The sequence below is a fragment of the Diaphorina citri genome, unplaced genomic scaffold (assembly GCF_000475195.1).
Source record: "Diaphorina citri unplaced genomic scaffold, Diaci psyllid genome assembly version 1.1 scaffold378, whole genome shotgun sequence".
Classification (NCBI taxonomy): Eukaryota; Metazoa; Arthropoda; class Insecta; order Hemiptera; family Psyllidae; genus Diaphorina; species Diaphorina citri.
The window spans coordinates 18,379-35,809 of NW_007377813.1; the positions used below are offsets into that span (position 1 = coordinate 18,379).

The 17,431-nt window shown below is 40.3% G+C and overlaps 1 protein-coding gene and 1 long non-coding RNA gene across 2 annotated transcripts; both read left to right on the top strand.

Annotated features, from left to right (window-relative positions):
- The first annotated feature begins 3,284 nt into the window (after positions 1 to 3,284).
- Positions 3,285 to 4,356, top strand: LOC113466982. Its single transcript, XR_003391210.1, has 2 exons — positions 3,285 to 3,473; positions 4,325 to 4,356. It is a non-coding gene; the product is annotated as an uncharacterized LOC113466982 (long non-coding RNA).
- A 1,637-nt stretch (positions 4,357 to 5,993) lies between these two features.
- LOC103508208 (polyhomeotic-like protein 1) lies at positions 5,994 to 17,407 on the top strand (the record flags this gene model as incomplete). The annotated part of the gene is made up of 9 exons (XM_026822860.1): positions 5,994 to 6,129; positions 6,450 to 6,901; positions 8,886 to 9,049; positions 10,919 to 11,148; positions 11,398 to 11,438; positions 11,529 to 11,688; positions 12,866 to 13,033; positions 16,274 to 16,441; positions 16,986 to 17,407. Coding segments are annotated over 9 exons (1,716 nt in total), but the record flags the coding sequence as incomplete, so codon positions are not given.
- Between the last annotated feature and the right edge of the window lie 24 nt (positions 17,408 to 17,431).

Genomic DNA, 17,431 nt, shown 5'->3' on the forward strand with positions numbered 1-17,431 from the left:
TTACCAATATAGTCATTGGTAAGTCGATATCACTTCGACCAAGGCAGGAATCGAACCTCCGACCTAGAGTTTACAGGGCCAAGGCAGCCATGTTGGCATCTTTAAGGTAAGATCACACTATTTAAGGTAAGATCACACGATGTGCATTCGTAGAAGAAAAACTCACAGACGAAAACCTTCATAGCGGAAAAAAATCCCACGGAAAAAAATCCCTCGGACAAGGTTTTTATCCCACGAAATTGTACTCAGTGATGGTTATATTTTATACTGTACGAAATTATATCCCACGATGTTTTTCCTGGGAATTTTTTTCCGCTACGATGGTTTTCTTCTGTGACTTTTTCCCGTATGAAGTTTTTCGTCTGCGAGATAACACAGTGTCAAAATATTTGTCACTTTTCATTTGTCATGTATTTGCCATCAAATAATCTTCTTTGGCAAACATCAGAAATGCCCATCACACTGTTTGTTCAAAACAACCAAAAACCCCAAAGTAGTTTGAATTTATTTAGGGATCAGACAGACTCTTTGATACCGTTTGGACAAATATTTGACACTGTACCAAATAGTGTGATGTGATCTTACTTTTGCTACGTAACCCAAATACCTACCTTCCAAGATAGGCGGGCAGCTTTTTCCATTCTATTTTACTAAATTTGATTATATTCATAAATATTTTATTCTATTCTGTTCATATTCTATTCTATGTAGTTAGGTACATATTCATAATCTATTCTATTCCCGCAGGGCGTTACATGTTCAAACTCACAGTGTACGACGACCAGGGTCTGCACAGCGACGACACCGTTTCCATAAACGTAAAACCGGATCCGCTTACGTTTGCGTTGACAACGCTAACTTTAAACATTCAAGCGTCTCTCATTTCCCAATCCCAAGCCAGCTCGCTACTCCTCAAACTCAACCTCCTGTTGAACCCGGAACATCGGGTGGTTCCCCGACAATGGTCGATGGATCCCGATTCAAAACTCGCTACTCTGACGTTCCTCGTTAACACGACGAGAGGGGAAGTGCCTAATTTAGCTTTGAGCTTTACAAATTTCCCCAGGGGGCCCTGGGCTGTGAGCAACTTTAGATCTTTGCGCTTTGCATTTCAATTTCTACGTCAGAGTCTGAGAGTATTCATCATTATGGTCATTCAATGTTTCTAAAGGATTTCCTTTCTATAATTTTACATACTTACTGGCTTTTGCTAAATGCACTGAGAATTTGTTTTTGGAATGGGGGGCCGGGGGTTAGACATTTTGGTACTTGTTCAGAAGCCACAACAATGAAAATTGCTACAAAAAGAAACTGTCACAAATGAGCAGTGACCGGTGTTATTTTAGGGCTGGGTTAAACACAAAAAGGAGTTTTCACAAATGAGCAGTGACCAGTGTTATTACCAATAGGGTTAGGTTAAACACAAAAAAGAACTGACACAAATGAGCAGTGACCAGTGTTATTATGAGGCTAGGTTAATTGCCAAAAAAAGCTTTCACAAATGAGCAGTGACAAGTGTTGTAGGGTTGTGTTAAACACCTAAAAGGTGTTTTCTTTTTCATTCTTTGACAGTGCCAAGTCTAATTTCTTTTTTTATGTTTCAGTTTAAAATGTCTCAGCAACAAGATGACCAACAAAATCAGGCACTTCAACTATTCAAAAGGGATTACTTTCTGATGTTCTCGTGTTGACTTGGCACCTAAATGGTATTGTATCTCTTATCGTCCATCTGATGAGGGGCATACTACGGGATGGACATGCTACGACACAGACCTCATGATTCTAATAAAAAAAAACGGTGGTGAAACACCTGTTTTTTTTTTTTTTTTTTTTTTTAAATTTTTTTTTTTTTTTCCTAGACCTTCACTTCGTTCGGTCAATAAAAAATAAGGACAAGAACTTTCCCCCGTCTATTTGCAGAGCAATAACCCTCCTCTCCTCTCTCCCATCTACTCAGAGGGGGGGCATTAACCCTCACCAGTCCCTGGACCATCTTAACCCATGCATGTCCCTGGGGCCAGATGAGAGCAACATTTAATAAAACAACATCTAAGAGAGCAACATTAAGAAAACAACATTTAAGAGAGCAACATTTAATAAAACAACATTTAAGAGAGTAGGATTTAATAAAACAATATTTAAGAGAGCAAGATTTAATAAAACAATATTTAAGAGAGCAACATTTAATAAAACAACATTTAAGAGAGTAGGATTTAATAAAACAATATTTAAGAGAGCAAGATTTAATAAAACAATATTTAGGAGAGCAAGATTTAATAAAACAACATTTAAGAGAGCAACATTTAAGAAAACAACATTTAAGAGAGCAACATTTAATAAAACAACATTTAAGAGAGCAACATTTAATAAAACAACATTTAAAAGAGCAACATTTAATAAAACATCCCCCGTCTATTTGCAGAGCAATGACCCCTCTCTCCTCTCTCCCATCTACTCAGAGGGGGGCATTAACCCTCACCAGTCCCTAGACCATCTTAACCCATCCATGTCCCTGGGGCCAGATGAGAGCAACATTTAAGAAAACAACATTTAAGAGAGCAACATTTAATAAAACAACATTTAAAAGAGCAACATTTAATAAAACATCCCCCGTCTATAATCAAGCTAGGTATATAGGCTGGCTTTAAATATAAGATTTATTTTTTAGGTTTGATAGAAGGAACTGCCAAGGTCTTATCGTCCCGAAATCGAGGAGAAAAAGACAGGCGGCCGTTGCGACAACGAACATTGTCCGTCTAGGATAACTTCCATCCCGGGCGGGAATCGAACCCGCGGCCTAGTGTTTTGTTATCTTGCGTATTATTTTTTGCGTGCCATAAATGCCATAATGCCATTTCGAGTTTTTGAGGCCCTGAGAGAGCTCTTAAAAATTGGCCTCACTTTTAAATGTCGGAACAAAATTTGTACGCTGCAACTGCCAAGGTCTTATCGTCCCGAAATCGAGGAGAAAAAGACAGCCAGCCGTTGCGACAACGAACATTGTCCGTCTAGGACTCTAGGATAACTTCCATCTCGGGCGGGAATCGAACCCGCGGCCTAGTGTTTTGTTATCTTGCGTATTATTTTTTGCGTGCCATAATGCCATTTCGAGTTTTTGAGGCCCTGAGAGAGCTCTTAAAAATTGGCCTCACTTTTAAATGTCGGAACAAAATTTGTACGGTAATTCAATGGTTTGTGTACGGTAATTCGCTAGTATGTGTACGGAAATCCAGTCTGCGAACATTTGGCAACCCTGTAGCTTTGATTTGGAAAAATGGCGTCCCTTGTGTTTGAGAAAAAATGTTTTTAATTTTCTATTAAGTAAGTAAATAAATTTACATTTTTACAGCAAAAATGATTAGTTAATTACAATAATTTAACTTGATTTTAGTGTTCTAATTGATCAGTTTTTAATGTATAGATTAACTTAACGTGCGTCATAATTGTACTGCCAAGAAAAGGACGGCCGAAAGGTAAGAACACAAGAACAGGTACTCTACTACCTAATTTAGCTTTGAGCTTTACAAATTTCCCCAGGGGGCCCTGGGCTGTGAGCAACTTTGGATCTTTGCGCTTTGCATTTCAATTTCTACGTCAGAATCTGAGAGTATTCATCATTATTGTCATTCAATGTTTTTAAAGGATTTCCTTTCTATAATTTTACATACTGGCTTTTGCTAAATGCACTGAGAATTTGTTTTTGGAATGGGGGGTGGGGGCTGGGGGTTAGACATTTTGGTACTTGTTCAGAAGCCACAAAAAGCGAAAATTGCTACAAAAAGAAACTGTCACAAATGAGCAGTGACCGGTGTTATTTTAGGGCTGGGTTAAACACAAAAAGGAGTTTTCACAGTCTGAGAGTATTCATCATTATTGTCATTCAATGTTTCTAAAGGATTTCCTTTCTATAATTTTACATACTGGCTTTTGCTAAATGCACCGAGAATTTGTTTTTGGAATGGGGGGCTGGGGCTATTTTGGTACTTGTTCAGAAGCCACAACAATGGAAAATTGCTACAAAAAGAAACTGTCACAAATGAGCAGTGGCCGGTGTTATTTTAGGGCTGGGTTAAACACAAAAAGGAGTTTTCACAAATGAGCAGTGACCAGTGTTATTACCAATAGGGTTAGGTTAAACACAAAAAAGAACTGACACAAATGAGCAGTGACCAGTGTTATTATGAGGCTAGGTTAATTGCCAAGAAAAGCTTTCACAAATGAGCAGTGACAAGTTAGTGTTTTAGGGTTGTGTTAAACACCTTAAAGGTGTTTTCTTTTTCATTCTTTGACAGTGCCAAGTCTAATTTCTATTTTTATGTTTCAGTTTAAAATGTCTCAGCAACAAGATGACCAACAAAATCAGGCACTTCAACAGCAAACAAGTGTTGTAGGGTTGTGTTAAACACCTAAAAGGTGTTTTCTTTTTCATTCTTTGATAGTGCCAAGTCTAATTTCTATTTTTATGTTTCAGTTTAAAATGTCTCAGCAACAAGATGACCAACAAAATCAGGCACTTCAACAGCAATGTAATACCCAGAATAGAATCATGTAGGTACCTACATATGTATGAGGTATATCTCAAGATAGTTTGTCATAGAACAATGAAATTTGATAAGGTTTCCCGATATGGTCCACGGACGCGACAGCAACAATTTGGTAAAAATCGGCCAGTCACCCCATCCAGAAATTAACCAAAATCAATCTTGCAACGGTAGGATATATCGAAAAAAAAGTGTCAGAATAGACCCCCTTTTCGTAGATTCGTACAAGCTTAACCCATGCTTTAGGGCTGTTTGTCCCTACACGGTGGTGTAGTGGTCAAGGCGCTCGACTGGTAAACAGGAGGGCGTGGGTTCAATCCCAGCCGAGGTATGGAATTTTTACCTCGGTGGTGTAGTGGTCAAGGCGCTCGCCTGGTAAACAGGAGGGCGTGGGTTCAATCCCAGCCGAGGTATGGAATACCTACCTCGGTGGTGTAGTGGTCAAGGCGCTACCTACCTCGGTGGTGTAGTAAGCAGTATAAATAAGCACTAAGCACTGTTGTTACACCTAAGGCTCGGAGTGGACTTTCTGTGTATGAAAAGACCCCCCCTTAATATGGGGGTCAATATATCTATTTCGAATACTCGTTCTTCAGTCAGCTCCCATGGCGTAGTGGTCACTGCACTCGCCTTGCACGCGGGAGACCCGGGTTCGATTCCCGGCGGGGTCAAGAAATTTGTATCATGCAAATGATTGATCCCGTGACTGGCTGTTGCGGGGTCCACTCAGCCTCGTGAGGAAAATGAGTAGCTGTGACATGTAAATGCGCATAGCGACCGGTGCCAGCATGGTGGGTAAACATTGGTTGTTAGGATTATTGAGATACTTATTGGGAAAAATCCTACAATGCTGCAGTGAGCACCAAAGTTGTGACATAATAACACAAAGAAATTGCATTTACGGGCCTTGGAAATTTAGGAGGCCTGAAAGTTGAACACAATGAAGATGAAAGTTGAGTTAACCCCACCCTTGATCAAACTTTATTTTGTACCTATAAATTTTGTTACCTACCATTTGTATATATTTATTTTGTAAATAAAGTTTGAATTTTTTTTTTAACATTTGTGCATAAAAAAAAGAAACATCTCCAGAAAACATCACACTAGGGAACCCCTGCTCCATCTTCCAAGTTCAAACTTCTGGCCTTGTACCGGCTCCCTTGCAGCCTCAGGGACACTGCTTGTATTATCGCTATTTGAACCTTGGTTTTTATCCACCCTGATAACTGGCTGATGCACTTATTAATTTATAGTTTTATTTTGTTATCATTAATACACTGAACTATTACCAGCAGGTAAATTGAACCACAAGTTAAAAATACATGATAGATTGAAGATTCTGTAACTTTGTGAAGGTCCATCTTGACTTCACAAATAGTGAAGAAGTATATGTTTGTCATTTCAACCTACCTAGTAAAAATACATGCTTAATATTTTATTTTATTCTCTTCTATTTCTCAGGTGCAAGTTATACAGAACCAGCAAGCAGCATATCTTCAGCAGTTGTATAGTGGTCAGGGTGGTCTCATCATGCCAGCGGGTAACATGCAGATTGGTCCGATGAAAGTCATCACTCAGGGACAACCTGGTAAGTTGTCCCCTTTTTTATAGATGGACAATTTTTGGCCCTTTTGGCTGTGGTATAAAATCTGTGATAGATAAAAGAAAACTAATTGCTTGTATGAAAAGAAGACAGCATTGCTTTTTCCCCCCGGACTAATTAAAGATGTATTTTTAATATTTGACCCTAGTGGGTTACCCTTTCAAGGCTTAGCTGTAAAGGCAAACAGCTTTTTAAAGTTGGGTTAAATTTATATGAATCTACTTTTACACATTTTTTTACATTATACAATACCATTTACAATAAATACAATCAAATTTACAATATCAAAATTTACCTTGTTTCAGGCACATATCCCACCTACCCCGGCACAAACAACCAAACCCTCGTCATTGGTCAGCTGTTCAGCCCGCAACAAGGCCTCATTCCCGCTCAATCAAACCAGGCCAAACCACAAGACATGAAACCACCCACCCAGGGATGTGTTGTATCCTCCCAACCACAACAACTCACCTCGTCACAACCTCAACAGCTGTCCCATCTGATAAGCCCGATACACTTCACCAACAACGGCCGAACCACTGTTCAATCCAATCAGATGCAGTTCACACCGTGGCAGTTCAACACACTGCCTCAGGGACTTGCGTGGGCATCACAGCCGCCTATACTCACGCAGAACTCGATATTTATTGGCCGTGGGACCCAGCAGGATGGCTCGACTCAGAACCCACAAGCTAATCCAGCTCCAATGTTTGTACAGCAAAGTCCACCTCCCCAACACCTACAGAGTCATACGCAGGTAGGAGAAACATAGAATAGAATATACCTTGTTTATCCTGCTGGGATAGGACTGAAAAGCCCTTTACCCGCACACACTCAAACAAGGTCTTATACAGGGTATCTGGCGAAGACTATACAATGCTTGAGGGGTGATGCAGAACCCTTTTATTTATACCTTTAGGCTACCAGAAAGACCCATTTGGTTGGGTCTGACGGGCGGAGATATTCATCATCATGTCATCATGAGCAACCATTATCTGTCTACTGCTGGACAAAGGTCTCTTCTTCATTCTTCCATTGAATTCCATCCTGTACTCTTCTCTGTATGACACACAAAATCTGGTGTGAACATCACACGACTTTCCTTATCCTATTGAATGATGCTTATTTGAGTGTTTTATATCGAGGTTTTAAGGGACCGTTCACATCGTCACATAAATTTCCTTCATCCCATCTTTTTCTTTCTACATATATCTTTTGTATTTCTTCTTCTTCTTTTTTTTTTTTTTACTTAGCGCTTAGTTTTTTTTACCCCTCGAAAAAGGGTATTTTACCCCTCGGGGGGCAAATACCCCCAGGTTGGGAACCAATGCTGTAGAGTCTATAGACAATGTAATTTAAATGAGAGTGTTCCCACTACGCACGTTTAAGTGAGAGTGTTCCCACTACGCACGACACGATTTTTTTTTTTTTTTTACAATGCTTGAGGGGTGATGCAGAACCCTTTTATTTAGCCCTTTAGGCTACCAGAAAGACCCATTTGGTTGGGTCTGACGGGCGGAGATATTGATCATCATGTCATCATGGGCAACCATTATCTGTCTACTGCTGGACAAAGGTCTCTTCTTCATTCTTCCATTGAATTCTATCCTGTACTCTTCTCTGTATGACACACAAAATCTGGTGTGAACATCACACGACTTTCCTTATCCTATTGAATGATGCTTATTTGAGTGTTCTTCTACCCTAACTTCTACAATATCTCTAACAGTTTTGTCGGTGTAGCTAAAAACCGCCAAAAAACGGTCGAAATCTGTCCGAAAGCGGTCAAAATACCGCTAACCGCAGCACCCATCTCAACCAAACGTGTTTGTCGCTATAGCTAAAAACCGCCAAAAAACGGTCGAAATCTGTCCGAAAGCGGTCAAAATACCGCTAACCGCAGCACCCATCTCAACCAAACGTGTTTGTGTTATATCCTTTTCATATTTGTGAACTACATACCAAATTTCAAGTCTCTAGCTCATACCGTTCCCAAGATATTGTTAAATTACACCGAAAACCACCAAAAAGCGGTAAAATACCGCCAACCGTTGAACCGATTTTAACCAAAAGTTTCGTGTCGCATCCTTGTCACATTTGACATCTACATACCAAATTTCAAGTCTCTAGCTCTTACCGTTCTCGAGATATTTTGTTGACAGCAGACACACAGACAGACACACACACGGACCAATGGCTGAAACTTTGGATTTAGGCTCTAGGGACCGCAAAACGTGTTTTGGCACTGAAAACGGAGATATTTTGTTTACAGGGACACAGACACACACACGGACCAATGGCTGAAACTTTGTATTTAGGCTCTAGGGACCTCAAAACGTGTTTTGGCACTAAAATCTGACCAGTTTTGACCCGACTACATTACTTTCCTTCCTGTTAGGATAGGGAAAGTAAAAAGTAAAAAAGCGTTATAGATAAATGGAGTGAAAAACTAAAGGCGGCCGCTACGAAAACCTTCGAACCAATCAGAAGGCGCCTTTCATTGCTCGTATCTCGTACTGTGTGGCACAAATAAAACTGATTGTTTTCTAATGATTTGTAAAGGAAGATACGATGATGTAGGTAGTACAGATTTAGAGCCCGTTCCCAATAGATCAGTTGCGGTTGCTTGGGTGATGTTTCAAAGTCATAGAGCAGGAAAAATGAGGACCAACGGAAGTTTTCTTTTTCTTCTACGTAGTACCTACATAATTTCACAACTTCCTCTATTTACTCCCTCTCAGGTGGCAATGCAGCAGAGCACAACACTTCCTCAGCTAACGTCCACTCCCACCGCTATTAAAACTCGCCCCGATCATATTCAGCCCAAAACTATGAACACGATATGTCGCCCCCTAATGCCCAACTCTGTACGGGGTGCACCTCCTATCAACACTGCTCAAGGTTTGTAATCCATAAACTATGCAATGCTTAAAACTTTAATTTTTTTTTTGTTTTTTTTTTTTTTAAAGATGAGTGTTCCACTGCCGTTTTTATTTCGTAGCAATGGAACAACTGCTACATTAGACGCTTGTGGTCTGTGTCGTAGCATGCCCATCGCGTAGTATGCCTCTCATCAGATGGGCGAGAAGAGACACAATACTTCCCATTTAGGTGCTGGGTCAACACGGGAACACCAGAAAGTAACCCGTTGAAATATTTGCAATCGAAAAACGAGTACAAATTTTTGTCGATGGTGGGATTCGAACCCGGGACCTTCTGCATGGCAAGCAAGCGCGTTACCACTGGACCAACCGTGATTAACACATACTTATTGCTTCGACATTTTCGCTAGTTCATTAACTTACTCATTTTCAGCATGGAGAGTCGTACAATAAAAGAAGGTTATCCAGGAATTCTTCGTAGATTCGTACAAGCTTAACCCATGGGCTGTTTGTCCCAACACGGTGGTGTAGTGGTCAAGGCGCTCGCCTGGTAAACAGGAGGGCGTGGGTTCAATCCCAGCCGAGGTATGGAATTTTATCCTCAATGTAATTTGAGAATTTGACCACAATAATAGTAGTAGCCTACTGCTGGAGTAAAGGGACTTTTCAGTCCTATGCAAGCAGTATAAATAAGCACTAAGCACTGTTATTACACCTAAGGCTCGGAGTGGACTTTATGTGTATGAAAAGACCCGCCCCCCTTAATATGGGGGTCAATATATCTATTTCGAATACTCGTTCTTCGAATATTGACAGCTTGTCGATTTTTTTTTTTTTTTTTTTTTTTTTTTTTTTTAAAAAAAAAGAAAGTACCTAAAAGGGCTGAAAGCAAATGAAAACGGTGCTTTACTAAACAAATTTCTGACTTTATAAGACAACGTTGTAGTTTATCAAAAAAGTTCTAACTTTATCAAACAGAGTTCTAGCTTTGTCAAACAAAGTTGTAGCTTTATTAAATAGAGCTCTAGCTTTATTAAACAAAGTTCCAGCTTTATTAAACTGCGATCTAGCTTTATCAACCAAAGTTCTAGCCTTGTCAAACAAAGTTCTCGCTTTACCTACTAAACAGAGTTCTAGCTTGGTTAAACAAAGTTTTAGCTTTATTAAATAGAGCTCTGGCTTTATTAAACAGAGTTCTAGCTTTTCTAAACAAAATTCTAGATTTATTGAACATAATTCTACATTTTTACTAACAAAGTACTACATACTAGAACATTGTGTCTTTAACAAAGTTCTACTTATTTTTATGTTTTTTTTTTTTATTTTTTAGTTTAGACAAAACAAAAAAAAAGAAATTTAATTGTATTAAGCATAAATGCTTGTCACAAATGTCATTCCTTTTTTTTTTCTTCCTTAAAGCGCTTTAACACTACGGGCAGTAGGTCGTTCGCGCCAATGTCATTGTACTACGCTAAATTTTATGGCTTGACTTGGACTCGAACCACCAACCTCCAGATCCGAAGTCCACCGCGCTAACCACTACACCGATGAGGTTGGTTTTAGTTTAGACAACGTATGTAAAGACTCCAGTTCTTCGTCTAATTTCGGTGTTTCTTATTCTGGCGAGACTCATTGCACAAAGCAGTAGGACCACTTTGGACACATGAAGCACAGAATAGAGAACATTAGAAGTTTCTGGGAGAGGCCCTTGCTCCGGATGGGGATGTTGCGGGCTAATGATGATGATGTAAAGACTTACCTATGAGGGGTTTGGGCTGCATATGTTGCTGTTGGGGCTGCTGGAACTGCCCCTGTGGGGGCGGTGGGGCCATGGTATAGGTATGAAATCTCCCAAAAAATCTATTTGAATTGATTATTCTATCACCTTTCAGAATGATCATGACCAGCACATCCCAGTTGATGCAACATCAACAACACCAGCAGCAACAAACACAAACCCACACTCAGCTGTCAGCCGTCGCCTCTCAACAACAAATACACGCCTCTCTCTCCCAACATATGGGCCCGACTACACAGCTAACCTATACCATGGCCCCACCGCCCCCACAGGGGCAGTTCCAGCAGCCCCAACAGCAACATATGCAGCCCAAACCCCTCATAGGTAAGTTGTTGTTGTTGTAGCGGCTTTAGCTTTCGCCGAATGGCGATAGCAGAATGAAGAAAAGATGTCTTTTTGTATCTGCTATACACCGGTGATAACACATTGACAATTGCTGAAGACGGGTCTGGAGTTCAGACCCGAAACGTCCAATACCGAACAGTAAGGTACGTGCCAACTTTAAGTCCTATAAAAAGTCTATGTATAAGTAAGTAAAGTATTATTTTGTAACAGCATGTTATTGGGTGTAAGAATTAATGAGATATTTGGAAAGTCCTACAATGCTGCAGTGGGTACCAAACGGCATTTATATAGCTTTCTTTGAAATGCGGCCCCTGTTGTCAACCACCTCTGTTCTATTGATTTTTATTCTATAATTCCAGGATAAACCTATAACAACGCAGGCAACACTGCCAAAGACCACAGCCCTGGTTAAACCCCAAATCCTCACCCATGTTATCGAAGGATTTGTGATTCAGGAATCCGATCAACCGTTCCCAGTCAATAGAGGAGCTTGCTTTGATCTCATTCGTGAAGATATCGGTAAGTACAGTCTACTTTCGACAGTTGAAACCTTCGATAGTTCATACCTTTCTCTAATTCAAACTAGCCATTGGCCCATTAGGAATACTCTCCATAGTTTGAAAATATACCTACAATACATTTTGACACATTCGTTAAATCAAAGTAAAAAATACGTTGAAGGACCGGGGAAAACACGCTACAATTCGAAGTTGCTTTCTTATTATTTTAAAAGATGAGTGTGTTCCACCGCCGTTTTTATTTCATTCGTTAAATTGAAGTAAAAAATATGTTGAAGGACCGGGGAAAACACGCTACAATTCGAAGTTGCTTTCTTATTATTTTAAAAGATGAGTGTGTTCCACCGCCGTTTTTATTTCGTAGCAATGAAACGACTGCCACATTAGACCCATGTGGTCTGTGTTGTAGCATGCCCAACTCGTAATATGTACCTCATCAGATGGGTGATAAGAGACACACCACCCAACCACTAAATTTTTCTTTCACTGTGAGCCCTAAGATATTTCACCAGGAAGGTCTGCCCCTGGACTTTGTGAGTCTCTTATATGGTTTGAATGAATTTTTAAAAGACGAGTGTTTCACTGCCGTTTTTTTTTCGTAGCAATGCGTAGCAATTTCTTATTATTCTAATTGGACGCTTGTGGTCTGTGTCGTAGCATGCCCATCCCGTAGTATGCCTCTCATCAGATGGGCGAGAAGAGACACAATACTTCCCATTTAGGTGCTGGGTCAACACGAGAACACCAGAAAGTAACCTGTTGAAATATTTGCAATCGAAAAACGAGTACAATACTCTCAATAGTTTGAAAATACATTTTGACACATTCGTTAAATTGAAGTAAAAAATATGTTGAAGGACCGGGGGAAAACACGCTACAATTCGAAGTTGCTTTCTTATTATTTTAAAAGATGAGTGTGTTCCACCGCCGTTTTTATTTCGTAGCAATGAAACGACTGCCACATTAGACCCATGTGGTCTGTGTTGTAGCATGCCCAACTCGTAATATGTACCTCATCAGATGGGTGATAAGAGAGAAGAGACACACCACCCAACCACTAAATTTTTCTTTCACTGTGAGCCCTAAGATATTTCACCAGGGAGGTCTGCTCCTGGACTTTGTGAGTCTCTTATATCCCTATAGAGAGACTTTTCATTTTACACTTTTCATCATCCTAGGTACAGATGATGGAGCACCCCTGGCTAAGAAGCTTCACCTGGAGGAGAATGTAGAAGATAAGAAGCCTCTGGTAGGAGAATCTACAGGGTGTACCCAAACACCAAGTTTACCCAACCCGCTCAAATGGACCGTGACCGAAGTGTGCGATTTTATTCGAAACTTGCCAGGTAAGGATTTACCATTATTAAACACCATCTAATATATAAAAATGAATATTAAATTTGTTTGTTTGTGTGTTTGTTCGAACTTTATGCCTGGCCAAACCGCTCATCCGATTGCTATGAAACTTTGTGAACTTATTGCTTGCACTCCCGTGAAGGTTATAGGCTATTTTCCGGTTCGTTTTTGTTAAACTATACCCCGTGCAAGACCATTATATATTAGATAAGTACGGCCATGCCTTAGGGATTAACTAGCAGAAATCTGGAGCGAAGCGACGGATTTCGGCTAGTAAAAAATAAAATTTCAAAAAGTTATGGCCATTTTTCTGAGCGTCCTGAAAAAAACACGCTAATGGGTTATTCAAACTTTATTTCCATAAGAAATTCAAATGGTCTGTCCAGCCTAGTAAGCTTGGTTGGTAGCGCGTCTGCCTTGTAAGCGCTTGGCCGCGGGTTTGATTCCCGTCCAAGTCGGATTTTCTCCTAAACGGATAATGTTCGTTCTCGGAACGGCTGGCTTTCTTCTGTCCCATCTTTATTCTCTCTTCAATTGCGGGATGATAAAACCTTGGCAGTGACAGAGGGCTGTCAATCCAAAAAAAAAAAAAAAAAAAGGCTGGCATGCATTCTGTTTAATTTAAACGTACTTGTGACAATCTAGTATGCTATTTGGCCATTTTATCTTATCCTTGTAAATGGCCCATATCATCATTATCCAACACATTCCTAATTCCTAGCATGCCTTGACCAGGCGAGCGCCTTGACCACTACACCACCGAGGCAGGTCATAGTGCTCATATTAAAAATCATTATACTTACCGATGTCATGATAGAATTGCAACAGTAAGTGCACACATAGGGATCATCCTTGGATATATTGGTGATACCAACACAAATGAAATGGAACCAGCGTTCACATTTATCACACTGGACCCAATCGATTTCACCTGAAATAAAGAAAATTAGAATAGAATAATAACAATAATAATAGACTCTTGAGTGGAAGGCAACCACTAGGCGAGGTTAACGCCGGAGGCGTTCTCTACCACCTAACCCTTAGAGCTCCATTATTATGTGGTCAAATTCTCAAATAAATGAGGATAAAATTCCATACCAAATTTCATCAAAATCGTAAAAGGCAATCGGAAGTTATAGCGGAACAATGAAACAAACAAATATCTATTATTAAATATGTTTATATTAGACATCCTAGGTTATAAAGTTATGAAATAGGTAACTACAAAACTTATTACCTTTATATGATACAATGGAACGTGTATCCATTGTATCATATAAAGGTAAGAAGTTTTGTAGTTACCTATTTCATACCTTTAACAAATATCTAAACCAAATGCAAAACGGTCGAGTAAAGACGTAGACCTTCACTTCGTTCGGTCAATAACTAGGAGTTTTGTGAAATGTAGACCTCACTCAGACTCTTTTAATAATAATAGACTCTTGAGTGGAAGGCAACCACTAGGCGAGGTTAACGCCTTAGGCGTTCTCTACCACCTAACCCTTCTCAAGTGCCTGTTTCCACTTGTCATTCTGAAAAAAAAATCGTGTCGTGTGTTGTAGAAACACTCTCATATATATTACACTCCCCACAGGACGTTCAGGAAAAATCGGATGAAACTCACTGCAATAGATCAGTTGCGCTTACTTGGGTGATATTTCAAAGTCATAGAGCAGGAAAAATGAGGATCAACGGAATTTTTCTTTTTCTTCTACGACTTCTAGTTCCCGAGATAAATCGATTTAAAAAATACCGGTAAATCGTAAACTTTGATGTCACGGCATACGCTCTCGTAGGCGATGACGTCACATCAAATATCCCGACCAAAGCTCCCTCGCAGGCAACACATTAATCTGTGCGCATGCATTTCTGTGCAATTCATGTTTATTTCTGCGCATCTCCTGAAGTCTGACGTCAGAGTTCAGGACTCTGACGGAAAATAAAAATTGAATTTTCCACCTTTTACAGTTATTATTTCCGAGTTTTGACCTCAGATTTGGATTTTTCCCAACTTTTTACATAGGAATCGACCATTTACCCATTTGCAACTGCTCCATTGGGAACGGGCTCTAAATCTGTACTACCCACATCATCGTATCTTCCTTTACAAATCATTAGAAAACAACCGGTTTTGTTTGTGCCACACAGTACCAGATACGAGCAACGAAAGGCGCCTTCTGATTGGTTCGAAGGTTTTCGTAGCGGCCGCCTTTAGTTTTTGACTCCATTTATCTAAAACGCTTTTTTACTTTCCTTATCCTATAGGAAGGAAAGTAATGTAATCGGGTCAAAATTTCGATGGTCAGTTTTTAGTGCCAAAACACGTTTTGAGGTCCGAGCCTAAATCCAAAGTTTCAGCCATTGGTCGGTCTGTGTGTCTGTGTCCCTGTAAACAAAATATCTCGAGAACGGTAAGAGCTAGAGACTTCAAATTTGGTATGTAGATGTCAAATGTGACAAGGATGCGACACGAAATGTTTGGTTGGGATAGGACTCTCGTGATTTTCTTTTTTTTAGTTTCTATTGATGATGAGATTCGAATCCGGGACTTTCTACACGACAAGCAAGTACATTACCACTGGGCTAACCGTGCCCTCTTTTTCTCACTAATCACCGCCGCCATTCTCGCCAAAAATCACCAAAGAAACACATTTCAAAATGTTGCCCCTTTTTTTTTAAGAGGTTTGACAGAGGGAACTGTAACTGCTATGGTCTTATCGTCCCGAAATCGAAGAGAGAAGGAAGACAGGATACCAATGGTTTGATAGAGGGAACTGTAACTGCTAAGTTCCTACTGTCCCGAAAGCGAAGATCAGAGGAAGGCAGGATAGGAGAAAGCCATCCATTTCGAGAACGAACCTTATTCGTTCAGGATAAAATTCACCCCCGGCAGACGCGCTACAAACCTACAAAACGATCACTAGAGTTAAGCTTACCAGCCAAGTTAACTTGGCTGGTGAGCTAACTTGGCTGGTAAGCTAACTTGGCTGGTGAGCTAACTTGGCTGGTAAGCTAACTTGGCTGGTGAGCTAACTTGGCTGGTAAGCTAACTTGGCTCGTAAGCTAACTTGGCTCGTAAGCTAACTTGGCTGGTGAGCTAACTTGGCTCGTAAGCTAACTTGGCTCGTAAGCTAACTTGGCTCGTAAGCTAACTTGGCTCGTAAGCTAACTTGGCTGGTAAGCCCACTGCTATAGAGAGACTTTTCATTTTACACTTTTCATCATCCTAGGCACAGATGATGGGGCACCCCTGGCTAAGAAGCTTCACCTGGAGGAGAATGTAGAAGATAAGAAGCCCCTGGTAGGAGAATCTACAGGGTGTCCCCAAACACCGAGTCTGCCCAACCCGCTCAAATGGACCGTGACCGAAGTGTGCGATTTCATTCGAAACTTGCCAGGTAAGGATTGGATTTACCATTATTAAATACACTAAAAAATAAATCGCCAAAAAGTTAAGGCCATTTTTATGAGCGTCCTAAAAAAAGTACGCTATGCATTAATGGGTTAATCAAACTTTATTTCCATATGACATTGAAATGGTCTGTCCAGCCTAGTTAGCTTGGTTGGTAGCGCGTCTGCCTTGTAAGCGCTAGGCCGCGGGTTTGATTCCTGTCCGGGGTGGATTTTATCATGTACAGATAAGGTTCGTTCTCTGAAGGGACGTTCGATTTCAGGACGATAACACCTTAGCATTTAAATTCCTTAAAAAAAAACAGATCCCCGCAAAAAACCTCTGATGTAAAAAAAAAAAATGCGCCAGTATCAATGTTTTTTTTTTTTTTCAAGATTTTAATAGCATTTCTTTTTTTTAACTATTGGGTTGTATGTTGTATGGAAAAAAAAAGAAGTAGTAGGTATTCGTTTTCCATACAACCCGATAGTTAAAATGGACCTTCACAAAGTAACCGAGTCTTCAATCAAATAATATTTCTAATTTCCCAGGTTGTGCGGAGTATGTCGAGGACTTTGCCATGCAAGAGATAGACGGCCAAGCACTAATGCTCCTACAAGCTAAGCATCTAATGGAAGCTATGTCTATGAAACTGGGACCTGCTCTCAAAATAGTTGCCAAGATAGATTCCATGCGACAAGCAGCAGAGGGGGCCGCGGGGGCCCCGCCACCGGCCAGTACAGCTTAGAGTTTAAGCTACGTCGTGCGTGGTTGGTATCGAACTGAGACTCTGAGTACTAGATCCACTCAAGTTAATCTACGTCTTGCTTGGTTGGTATCTAACCGAGAACTAGATTCACTCCCCCTCACCTGCCAGTACAGTTTAAACTGAGTCACTCAGGTTAAGCTACGTCGCGCGTGGTTGGTATCGAACTGAGTACTCGTTAGTTCAAGTACTAGATTAATTCACCGCCTCCTTGCCCCTTTTCTCGTTTCA